Source organism: Struthio camelus, chromosome 3, assembly GCF_040807025.1.
Source record: "Struthio camelus isolate bStrCam1 chromosome 3, bStrCam1.hap1, whole genome shotgun sequence".
Classification (NCBI taxonomy): domain Eukaryota; kingdom Metazoa; phylum Chordata; class Aves; order Struthioniformes; family Struthionidae; genus Struthio; species Struthio camelus.
This window is the reverse complement of record NC_090944.1, coordinates 26,286,251-26,299,157: the sequence shown is the minus strand read 5'-3', so window position 1 is coordinate 26,299,157 and position 12,907 is coordinate 26,286,251. Positions and strand designations below refer to the sequence as shown.

General features: G+C 38.3%; 1 protein-coding gene across 5 annotated transcripts in view; it reads left to right on the top strand.

Moving 5' to 3' along the window:
• Window positions 1-9,066, top strand: part of RNF144A (ring finger protein 144A) — a 67,079-nt gene extending 58,013 nt beyond the window's left edge. For all 5 annotated transcript variants that reach the window (XM_068937242.1, XM_068937241.1, XM_009667688.2 and 2 more), the window contains 2 exons: window positions 1,122-1,211; window positions 4,222-9,066. In XM_068937242.1, coding sequence (XP_068793343.1) covers window positions 1,122-1,211; window positions 4,222-4,353 — 222 coding nt within the window. In that variant the 3' untranslated portion in view covers window positions 4,354-9,066. The remainder of the gene's footprint in view (window positions 1-1,121; window positions 1,212-4,221) is intronic.
• The last annotated feature ends 3,841 nt before the right edge of the window (window positions 9,067-12,907 follow it).

Here is a 12,907-nt window from a genome sequence, read left to right as displayed (position 1 = left end):
TATAAAGTAAAATTTCATGAATATGTTTTATTGGCCATCTCTGCATGGCATCTGGCTTTGTTGTTTTAATAATACTTTGTTCAGGATTGGCTTTTTGATGTTCCACTTCTTGAAGGCGTTACAGAACGAGTATAGTAATGCTCTCAGTTCTGTGGAGGCTTAGTAGAGAAGCTCTAAATTCGTTATGCCATGCATTTCAGTGCAGGAGTTTAGAGGTCAGATTTGCTTACTGCTCCTTGAATTTTGTGGGGCAAGAAATTCATCTGATATATCAAAAATAATACAATGTTCTAACACCAGGAATTGATCAGTCTATAAGCTATTAGCTGTCAAATGTTTGTGCCCAGGATCAGAGTATATACAATATACGGTATCTGTTTCCACACCATGTATTCTATCCTATAGCAAAATTAACAATAGCAGTTAACAAGAAAATGTTTTATGTCATTAGAAGGTACTCTCTGACTATTCCTAATCCTGCTGTTGTCTCATTTGAATGTTTTACTGGGAGTCCTTAAATCATAGGCATTCTCAAGCTCCGTTAAAAATGAGAGTTTCCTTGGTACTTGGCCTGCTATCTTGGCTGGTGTATGAAAGTGTGACAGGGTGGATATGGAAATCTTTCTCCTATATTCTCCTGTAGTTGTATTGTCCAAAAGTAACCAAGTTTGGGAAGTCTGCGGTACAAATATTCATTTTCCTTTGCTCTTTCTCTCTCTGTCTCTCTCTCTGTCTCTCTCTCTGTCTCTCTCTCTGTCTCTCTGTGTGTGCGTGTGTGCGTGCATGCATGCATGCATGCATGCATGTAATATACCAGCCAGTGGCCAGCTTACCATCTCAGATTCTCATGCTGAGCTTTATACTAGCATTTAAATATGCAACTTGAGAGCATTTGGAAGAAGAGAGGCATTACAGAGAAACAACAGTTCTTAAACCTGCTTATGAAGCAACTTAACTGTAAACAAAGCACTTTGGAAAGGTTGGACCTGGCCAAGGTCCGCTTTACCAAGATTTTATCTTCCTGTACAATACCTGGTTATAAGTTCTTGGGACATAATATTTCACAGCTTACCAATTTGTACTTCTGTTTATTGCATATGTTTCCATTTAATATTTTGTAGGATGATTTTCTCCTTATACATTATGACAAAGGACCTTGTCGGAACAAGCTGGGACACTCCAGGGCATCTGTTATCTGGCACAGAACACAGGTAAAGCTCAGATCTCTAATAAGCTTGCGTGAGTCTACAGAGAAACAGTACAGTGATGACAGCACTTTCCCTTACCTTATTCTTTCTAACATCTAGGATTCAAATTCTGTCCTGAATGCTAACCAATTTTCATAGCCAACTTAAAGAAGGCTATAGCTTGGAGAGAAACACTCTTGGCACTCCCAGAGAGGACACCTCTTGATAGAAAGCCTTTCTAGAACTGCAAATGGTATGGTATATCTGCATGGCAAGTTAAATGCCAATGTAGCTATGTTCTTAGTATACTTAGTGGACATACTGGATTGACACTATCCTGACCATTAACAAGGAAGCCCATCCTGCAAGGGATCTTTAGGTTGTGGTCCAGAACTAGAAAGGAATCTCTTTATCTTGCTATGGACTCAAATTGACTCATTCACATAGGTTAGGTAGAGCTAGGTCCTCTACTAGGTATCCCTGTGGGCTTGTCAGTTGTTCCAAACGTAGTTCAAATTGACAACTGCAGAGTTCAGGAATACTTCTTATAGCCTAGATCAGGTCTTGCTGGATCCAGCATGAATACTACGTAACAGAAGAGTTCTGTGCCCTAATTTAACACATACCCTACAAATGCCAACCTATGAGTTAGACCCGTATACTACCTTTACAGTCACTTTAGAGAAATAGGTAAATCTGGGATATGAGTCATCTCTTCCTAAATTAGCTGTCAGCCAGTAAATATCTACCTTTCCTTGAGATGAAGTATTTTCCTAGAAATAAAAATTTCATCCAATTTGAGCATAAATCACAAGTCTGGAGAATAAGTGCCAAGTCTGGACAAATAATTAAATATGGAGGTATCTGAAATGAAGTGAGAAGGATTGTACCCCCTTTCTCCACACACACCGCTGTGCACCAAAGTGATAGACTGGTTTTTGTTTGACTTAGCCAATAGTATATTAGAAAACGTGCTGGTCACAGAACTAGTACCTAAGCTTTTTCTTTACTCTTGATATACCTGCAATATGAGATAATTACTCTGATATTTGGAAACTGTACTTAGCCACAGTAGTTGGTACAAGTATGTTTGGCAGACAGTATGTTTGATGTTCTGGTCATCATGAGAAAGAAAGCCATAATTCTGTACTATTGGGATTGCAGTTCTGCTAAACCTACTGAAGCCAGATCAGCACTGTAATCATTTCCTTGTGTTAGGTTTCGTTGAGTATTTATTTAAGGCAAGTTGAAGTGAGCCTTTGGTTGTTGTTTGTGGATTGAAAAAAAATATTTATTTTGGCTGGAGGGAATGGTGTGATGGTGTGTAGGGAAGATTGCTAATGGATGTGAAATGCTCAGCTGTTCAGGAACGATTGAATCCAGGTGCAAATGAGTAACTAATACTCAGCCAGCAACCTGCTGGGCTAATGTTTAAAAAAAAAAAACAAAACCCAAGATGAAACTTGGTGAATTCTTTAATGGCATATTGGCACTGAAAGGAAGATATAAGTAGGTATATCATAAATATCACCAGTGGCCAATCCAGTGCACTGAAATACTAACTTCCACCTTGGCTCTGTGCAACTAGCAGTGACCCATTGTGCACTCTTAGCCTGGACTGCAAAGAGCTAGATAAGTGTGCACTGTCTTTGTAGAGCAGGATGGGGACAGTTGCAGCTCACTGTATTTTAAAGCAGTTTCAGCTGAGAAGTTAGATTTCTTTTCTGTCTATAGCAAGTGTATGCAGACATTAGTAAAAGAAGGTTGCGTCAGATTGTCAGCACTTTCAGAAAAAGAATTAGTGAACACATGCACACTATTGAATTTTAAAGAGAAATTGCTGTTGGCACAAAATAAAATTGTTAGGGTAGGAAAGTTTGAGCTCCTTATGCCTAGATGGCCAAAAGGCATGACTAAAAAATTCTAGCATAGTATTACGTAATATCAGGGTGAGGGCTTCACTCTTCAAGATTAGTTTTATGTAACAGCGCCATCTGCCGAAATGAGCATTTGATTTCAACCCTGTATTTTGAAAATAGTCAGATAGTGAAATTACAAAAAGAAATACATAGCAGTCAAAAAGAGAAATTGTCCATGGTTGATACTAGTAAGTCATTCTTTCTATACCATGTCAAATTAAATATTTGCCAGCTAATTGAAATGTCATATCTAACCCTAGCTAGAAGAATTCTTAATGAGGAATGCAATCTTAATTTCATTTTGCCTTCTGTTGTGAGTTTTTGTTAGCAAATTATTATTCCACTCCTGTCTTCATTATTCAAAATTATTCACGGATGCTATCATGTGAATCAGTCTAAGTATTTTCTCAAATAATTTGCAGGCATATTGCCTTACAGTTGCTTATGGAAAATAGGAAGCTTGCTCAGACAGTGACCCTCAACTTATTTGTGTGGTTTTTTAATGATTTTCCAAATTTAAACTCTGTAGAAACTAATAGAGTTTGGCGCTCTAACAGTATTGACAGATCTGAGCTCTTCTGCCCATGCTGGGAAGAAGGTGATCAGTAAATGTAAGTGGAAAAAATGCTTTTAGATGGAGTTAGGTCATGTCCTCAGAAGCAGCAGAGTGAGCTCAGGTTCACTTGTAAAATGCCATTTGGTATATGCAAAGTCATCCTGTTGTTCATAGCCTTTGTAATCCAAGGCTGAGATTCCCAAGCTTATGTTTCTGCTGGTGGGAGGTTTATGGGAGTCTTTCTGCGTTCTCTGTGAACAGCTCCAGATCCTGACTTGACTGCTTCTTTTTGGAGTTTTCTCCGGCAAATAAGTGAGCATTTAACAGTGGGATCCCCTAAGTGCTTTGCAGTCTTGTCCTCAGTATTTAATGTTTACTTTGATCAAGAAAAAAAGAAAAAAGTGTCTAGTCAGTTGCTTCATTAAGTGTTTGAGATAGAGCAAAGCTCATCAAGACAAATAAGCAACTGTATCACTTTATATGATGGAACCGAGTTGAGTAGCATGGGTCTGACTGGAGCAATGAAAAATGAACATTTGCTCTCTAATTTCTCTTTCAGGTGGTAGGAATTTTTGCAGGATTTGGTCTTCTGCTTTTGGTGGCCTCCCCTTTCCTTCTACTTGCTACGCCATTTGTTCTGTGCTGCAAGTGCAAATGTAGTAAAGGAGATGATGACCCTCTGCCTACCTAGACTGAGAGAAGATTGGACTCATCACAACATACGTTTTGATTTTATTGTTGCGGTTGTCGTTTCCCTCTTGCACTTGCATTGGTGTAGCCTTACTTGGCCCATTCTGCTTTTCGCTGACATACAGTCTTGGTTCCAGGAACTGTTGTTAATACTGTTGCTTAGATCATTTAATACTAGACAAGGAGGGTAATGCAAGGCAAGTGTGGTGCTTAAGGGAGACCATGGACCAAGATAACTATCTGAAATGAAGAGGTGATTGCGCTAAAAATAATGCAAAAGCTTTCTGTTGCCCTTGTTGGTGGACTGGGAACTGTGCTAAGTGACATCAGCAAAACAACTTAAAAATAAATACAAATCTAAACTTTTTGCATATCTATTTGTTTCAAAATTTGGTGTCTTATTCCTGTATGAATTTAAGCTGCCTATCATTTAAATTGGATAGTCAACTTAATGAAACTTTAACGTGTTTATTACACTTCTGTTTTTGTTAATTTTGCCATTGCAGCATCCTTTATAGTGCATATTTTTCCAAGACTAGCGAAATCAATAAGGTGCATATAGGCCATCCTATGCCTTTCTTGAAAATTGAGAAGGGATAGGGGGACAAAATTGGTCCTGTTGCCTTCTGGGTATTTTAGGAAGTCTTATGAGAAGGTTGTTTGATTGAAAACTACATTTTTGAAATGAATTTTTGAAGCTGTAAGGTTGAGTGGTGACACAAACCTGCTATCTAAAAGGTCCTTTTAAAAATGCATTGATGGTATTGATTACCACTGGACCACTAGTGTTTTTCTGAATTTTTATTTTTGCTGTTGTTTAGGGTTGTGCTACACTTATAGGGCTATGTAACTTCTAATCCAGGTATCTTAATCTTTTTATATAGATATATAGATATATAGATATATAATCCTATTTAAACCAAATGTGTAAATAGCTGTGCTATTGAAATTTTTTGGAAGTTCAAAATAGCTTGCTTCTGTTTAAAGGGCAGTTATTAAAAATACAGGACTAATTTTACTCTTCAGCAGACTTTGGGTTATCAATGAATCTTTACTTTTAAGTATAAAAATTCTAAGCATCAGGATGGTCCCTGTAGTTAATAATAAAAATGCCTGGGATATTTGTGGAAGCTGTATTTAACACTTAAACTACATAGCCCATTTTCAGAGTTAATATTATATGGTGTATGCTGTTAGTAACGATACTGTGACACAACAAGTTTTTATTTGACAGCTAATCAGTGACCTGATTTGGTAGTTTTTCATAACTCAGTGCTGTGTGTTTCCAGAGTTGTAAAATATGCCAGTCAACATCCTGTTAATCATAGTAATTTTTATTTAGTAACATCTTATGGAAAATTATCTTAACTATTTTTAAAGCCTACAGGAATTTAACTAATAACTTCTCATCATGAAATATGATGCACTTGAATTGCTGTTTATGTTTGTGTGTATGATACTGGAGGAAAACATTCTTTTGAATAATGGCATGAGGTCTGAAAGACTGCATTTATTTCATTGTCACTTATGTCTGTGCATTATCGATGTACTGAGGGGGGTGAATATATTGAAGCCAGGATAAATTTGCACTGAAAATGCATCAGGAGCCTTAAAAGCAACTTTTTCTGGCTACTCTCACAGGCTGGGAATACATTTCCATAGCTCAGTCATAAGGAAGCGACTCATTGTTCCATTAACTTTTATTTTATGCAGCCTGTTAAATGAAATGATTGGAGGGTACAATTTTGAAAAGGCCTCTGTCCTTTTGTAAAACTACTCTTGAATTCTTTCTCCCATTTTTTCCAAGTTTTAAAGGTATCCAAATTCAAACTGTATCTAAATCCAAATTTTACCTCCAGGAGTTGCAGTTAATCTGCATATTTGCTTATTTGGCTTGATTTTAATGAGTTCAGCCATTATAACATGAAGGAAATGGATATCTGTTTACCAGCAAGTCTGAATTCCTTATGATATCTTCAGCTTATTATTATGGCAATGCACAGTTCCGATCTTTACTTGCATTATCTATTTTTGTTTTCATAGTACTTCTTAGCCAGTATTTTAGATCATCTTTATTATTAAAAATTGCTTAGTTATTCAGAAATATTCCTAGGGGAAGGCTGGGTGACACATCCAATCACTATGTTTGCCAGCTCCCACACAGTGTGTGAACCACTGCTGCGTTCAGTGGGCAGTGAAGTGGTTATCTCACTCCAGTTCTGGCAGCAAATAAGTCCGTATCACCAGAGATACCTAAGTAGAACACCATTTAAGCTTGGCTTGTCTTAAGTCATTGCTTCCATGGGTAGAAATAATGGAAACCCTTCTGTGAATGACAGCCTCCTGCACATAAGCTGATAAGACTGAGTGGGAAAGCTTGAACCACGGGTCTTTGATCTCTGGCTCTGTAACTCCATTTAACTGGAGAAAAAAAATGGACAAAAAGACGTAAAGATTTCCTGGGTTGTTAATTTTCTAATTGTGAGCACTAAGAGATTGTCCTCTGTGTGGCAGTGGTTCTGGTGACCAATTCTACTGGAGTATTAGAAAGCAGCAGAGGTGCAGTCGCCTATTAACAGTACCGGAGATGTCATGGTACACGATTTATTTTCTACTGTGCCTTTCTTAGAGACAGTCTTTTGTGGCAATATAGCAAAGCTTGATTTCCGTGGTATAGAACTACTGTCCCCTGGGAGGCCCTTTAATAATCAATGTCAAAATTAAGACATGTCCAGATTTAAAAAAAAAAAAAAAAGTGGAAAAAAATCCTTTAAAAATATAAATATTTTAAAATAACTGATGTTCACAGGTTACATTATATATGAGCAGAAAACTGTGTACCTTTGTCAGCATATCTGTCTGTCTCTGATCTCAACATACTTGAATTGCTACTGGAGATCTCTATGGCATGTCACTTGATACACATTCTATGGCATAAACCATATACCTACATAGACTTACCAAATACCTAATCCTTTCAGGTATGCTAAATGTCATTCCTTCTGCATTCTTTTGGGGAATGTTTTTATTTTTCTTTTTTTGTTCTTTTTAATGCTGTTTTGTAAGTAGTTTACTTCTGATAGTGATGTGCTGAGGTTGGGGCTTTTTGTGTTACAGCTTTTGCTGATAGTATGGCATCTAATACCCTGAAATCGGATTGTAAATATATTATGTTAAACTCTGACATTTAAGCCCTGTGTCACAAAAAAGCGAATGTTTATGTCTTCACTGCTTTTCAGATGACTCTCTTTTTTAACAGCTCTGTCTTTTTAAATTTTTGTCTGAAAAATGAGATTTCACTGCATAACTTCTGTTGCATTTTTAGGCTATGCTATGATTTAGTTTGTTTGCATTGCCTTAAATGCTGTTTTAATGGAATTTTTTAACAGTACAGGGTTTGCATGTTCTGTTGGGATGAAGTAGTGTCTTGTCTAGTGAGCACAGGAGTGAATGTGGAGTCAGGACTCCTAAGGCTTTGCTTCTCCCTAGACTTGCTATTAGTTGGGCTCAAGGCAGCTCTGGGCAAGATCAGTAGCAAAACCTGCACTGACTTCAATGACAGCAGCACTGGGTCTTCCCCACGTGACCTTGGACAAGTCACTTTTGTCCTTTTATCTCAATTTACCCATCTTTTACATGAACGGAACGATGCTCAGCTACCTCACAGGAGTGTTGTGAGGGTAATTCCATTGGATTCAAGGCTCTTGAAGATTCTCTGATGAAAGATTATATATAATAGCTACTGTGGTTTATGTTACTGTTTCAATTTTATTCAAGTTGGCGTTCATCCTTAAACTTTCTACTGCTAACTGTAGCATACCAAGAGTTTGGGTACTTTCTCCAAAATACCAAGCAGTATGATCTTTCCTCAAATACTCTGACTTAAGAATTAGGCAAGATCCGAAATGAGAGCTGAGTGGCTCAACTCTCAGCGTACCGTTATGCCTTGACGTGCAGGAAACGCAATCAAAATTAGTGAAAAGCTCTCTTGTTTATGGAGCTAACAGGATAAATATCATAGATCAGAAAAAGATGATATACTTTAGATTTAAAAATGTTATGGGCAGGAAAACAAACATGAAGTTTTGTGCATTTCATCTGTAGTCCTTTTACTGTGAAAAAATAAGGATGTTCAATAGAAGCAATTTTCATCCCAATAAGGTGCAGCATACATAAAGCTTTGTGCAGGTTTGATTTTTAAAACCAAAGTTTGTACATTTCATATATATAATCTGGCATCCTGAGGAAAATGGATAGATGATGGAGGTTGTTGCTAACAGTGATATTAAAGACATCAGAAAAGGCTGCATCAGTGCTTAATTGCTAATGCACTTATACTAAGTAAAGCATGCAGTTTGTGTTTAGAGCCCTGTGGTCCTCATTATTGCTTTGATTTGTGTATCTCTCTCATAAGAAGTCCAGGAACATTAGGTACAGGTACATGGTATATAACTGAACCTTTCTTGATCATTTTATCATGGATGTATTTTAACCTTGTATAGGGATAAGCATGAATGAGTCATGCATATGTATAAATAATGTATTTGAGCAGTGTAAAAATAGTTCTGTTGATGTATTTGAAATGTAAGTACATTTTGTGCCACTAACACTGTGATGTATAAAAGAGCTGTTGAATGCCTTTTAATGTTGTGTTTTGTACTTTGGATCATATTGAAGAGTTTAATTTGTAATTTCAATAGATATTTTAAATGAATATGTCTCCTGTGATTCTTCATAGTGACTTTTCAGTGTTATGTTCACTAAAGAAAAATGCTTTTGTTATGGGCAAACGTTCTCTCCTTCTCTTCCCCTCCTTGCTTTGGAATAATCCTGTGGCCTGGAGTCATCCCACCTGGCTTGTGGACACAGCTGTGGTTTTGCCCGTGGGCATTAGTGCACTTGTGTCCCCCGTTAGCCAACAGGGAGAACCTAGGGATCTCTAGACATTAATTCAACCCACAGCTAGGTCTTTGCTCCAGCTCCTGTCACCGTCAGCTAGTGTATGCCTAACTGTGAATTTGCTGCTCCACAAATCATGCTGAGATGTGTGTCTGTTCACGCCCCACGGGGTAAAGTCTGAAGGAGGTGGCTCTAATACATCTTCTTACCTAATACTTCTTCTTACAGTGAGTAATTTATGTTCCCCTCAGCTCAGTGTGTGGAAATGAAAATTTTAAAGGCAAAGTCCTATTTCCTGAATAACAGAGTATACCTTACTCTCTCTAACCGTGAGAGTTTGCTCTCATGTTCTTGGTTAAATTTTCTATTCATTGGTGCTTTGTAGTTCACCTGAATTTGAGTTTAGGATGCAGTCTTTGCATCCAGTCTCTGAGAGTGCAGCTGACAGAGGCAGCAGTTTGCGCAGCAGTGTCTGGGCTCTGCTGCAACTTTTAAGGACCTTGTTGGAAGTTGTGGAGGCTTTGTGGGCATCCCCAAGGAACTAGACAGTGCTTGCTGCTAGCAGAAAAGGGGAGTTAGGCAAGGACAACTGCAGGAGGCCTTGACTTCTCCTGGGAAACTCTAGCTAGGTATAGCTGCTGCTAAGGAGCTCGCTTGGTTGCCCCTGGTCAGAGGGAGTTGGGGCCTTTGATCCAGGTGGCCCTTGATTAGGGTGGGTCAAGCACCCTTTGAGCCAGTGCTAGGGAGAGGCCTATATAAGAGCCAGGCCTAGAGCACAGCAAACATGCAGCAGTTTGTGCAGCAAGGTGTTGGAAGGCATCTTTGTTTCTCATAGTAGTGTATGCACCTCATGTATTAGATCTGTACTTAAAACATAGGTGCCTGGACTTACCTGATGACAGTCAGTGCAGAGACAAAGCTGGAAGTTAACCTTTCCCATCCTATGCTGCTTGTTGAAGAGCATTGTTTGGAGAGTTTAATTCTGGCTTTTTAGCCTCAAGAGGCCTTTCTTGAGTTTTTCTTTTTATGCTTTCACCACAGAAGAAGTGTAAGCAACTGCCTTTGTCTAGGCACATAACTTTAATATGGCAAAAACTAAGTGAAATAACTTCTAAGTTATTTTTTATGACTAACTTTTTATAACTAAGATCCTGGAGTAATGCGGATTAAATACAATCACACAGGTTCCAAGGTTTTTTGCAGCTCTAAGTAGAAGAAAGCTCTAAGTAGAAGAAAGTGTTTTGATGGAGGAAGTGATTTAATTCTAATATATGACCCTTTTCCTTCAGTAGGTGAAAAGGTGAAAATTAACACCTCTAAGCTTGAGTAAGTGGTACTCTGTGCAAGCTACACTTTTGTAGAATTGGATGCTCAGGTTCCATTAAAATCGATTAGCCTTTTCATTAACTTTAGTTAGAGTTTGGCCTTTCATTTTAGGTGAGCAATGTGCTCTTCTTTGTAGTCCTATTCATCTTGCTGTGAGACGGCAAGAGACAGCACAAGCTGCGTTTATCTGACAGGGTTTTCTTTGAGAGTATTCTGCTTCAATTCACGTGATCTGTTTTGTGTGACAAATATGAGAGACTGATTTCATCCATGGACTATAGGAGGAAAAAAGGTATAGATGTTAAAAGAGAGTGACCATAACCCATTAATCTAGCAGGTTCTGTAGGCCAGACCTGCTCATACTAGCCTCAATTAAACTCTATGGCACAGCCATCCTGAGATCTACTCTGCTGTGCTTTATTCTAGATCTACTCTGCTGTGCTTTATTCTTGAGAATGGTTAAAAGCAAGCACACTTTTTATTTTTCTTTTTGCTCCCTTGAGATGATGTTTTGGGCTTGGTGGGTTGCAAAAATGCTTAAGCTGCCCTAAAAGCCTGAGGTCTCATTACACTGTGAGAATGACCTTGTCATTTTGTGCGATTACTCACAGGAGAAATGCACAAGGCTGTGCAAAATCTTATCTTAAAATTTTCTTTGCAGAAGAACAGAATGCAACATTATTTATTTATTTTTATGCCTCAGTAAATGTTAGTGTTCTCTTTTTGTTAAAGTATCATATAACTTCTATGATAAATTGAGTGAGTGATATTTGAGTTGGAATATGAATAGAATTTTCTTTTAATGTATTTTAAAAGGGATATTGAAAGAATATTTTAAGCCTTTGTTGTAATTGGTGCTGCTATGAGCCAGCAGGGTGCAGTGTCTGAACACCATTTTAGACAGTAAGACATGGTTTTCTTTAAGAGTATTGCACATAAATCTATATGAGCAAGATTTCTATCTCAAGCTTTTAAAGCCTATGTTTCAAAACCTGCACAGAGTTAATTGTAATGATATCATAGCTAAAAATTACAATGTTATGATGGGCTTTGCATGCTGTGCTGGGCTGTTCTGGTCTCTGAATATTAACATATGTTATTGTTTCTGTTTTGTGAGAGTATATAAACCTTTTCTGAAAGTCGCAAATCATAAGCGTTTGAACTTCCAGAAAACTGATATAAGCATAGAGATGTTTCAATGTGCAACTGGAAAATGAAGTGCATACCAGAGATCTCTTTCAAAATGCTATGTTCACAGTCTGTTGGTTCAAAACAGATTATGTATTAGCTAATAGCATTTCATCTTCTCTATATTTTATAATTGACGGATGTTGTAACTGAGCCAAATTGTTCTCTTCTCCCTTCCTACCCACGCCTGCTGTTGTATCTGTGTTCCTCAATACAGATGTTCAGCAGAAACAATACAACTGTCCAAACAATAACTGTAACCATCCGTTTAGCAGTCGACATGTTTGGCAGAGAAGGCAAGCTGTGACGGGTGTTTGCTGTGAGTCCTTCTGCCTTTAGCTCACTCTACTTATTATAGATGTTCCAAAGTTTGTGCATCTTCCCCCTGCAAAGTATATCTGAATAAAGCAAATTGCAAAGTTAATTTATTGTATTTTTTTGTGGCCTAGAGGTATGCTTCAGCATCCTGCCCATACTAGCACAAACCCTAACTTTTCAAAAAAATATGAATGTGCTGTCTGGGCTGCCACCATCTCCCTGCCAAACTGTCATGGACCACTGGGAAACTTCTGGTTCATGCCAGTTACAGCATGCTTGGGATGTATTAGGAGCATGTTTTTCAGCTGGATCCATTTTTCAAGATCTCCCAAATATGCAAAATTATGCTATTAGAGGATCAGGGCAGCGTCAGCGTCTTACCAGGCTGCTCACTTTGTTCTCACCATATCACAGTATGTTGTTCAGCAGATTTCCATAGCTGTCAGCATTGATCAAGTGGTAGCAGACAGGAGACCTTCTCAAATGCAAAATGCTTCCAGCCTGAAGGTGCTGCTTACAATTTTTCTTGGCTTCCCAGCACCTGGGTATGGTGTCCAGGTACAGAGTATTGCATGCCGTAGAACGGCTTGTAGGAGGTGTGTGGCTGCTGGGGCCAGCTCACTGCTTCCAACACGACGGAGCAGAAAGCAGAGAGATCCTCGGTGGAAGGAAGAGGCATGGAGAAAGGGCAAAAAAGGATTTATGTGAGATGAAAAGGTTTGGTGCATGGTTGCCATTGCTTTTACTAGCAATTGTTGTCCTTTCCCTTGTCTTTGATCCCTTCTTTGATCTGAAGACACGGTGAACTGCAGGCTCTGCAGGCA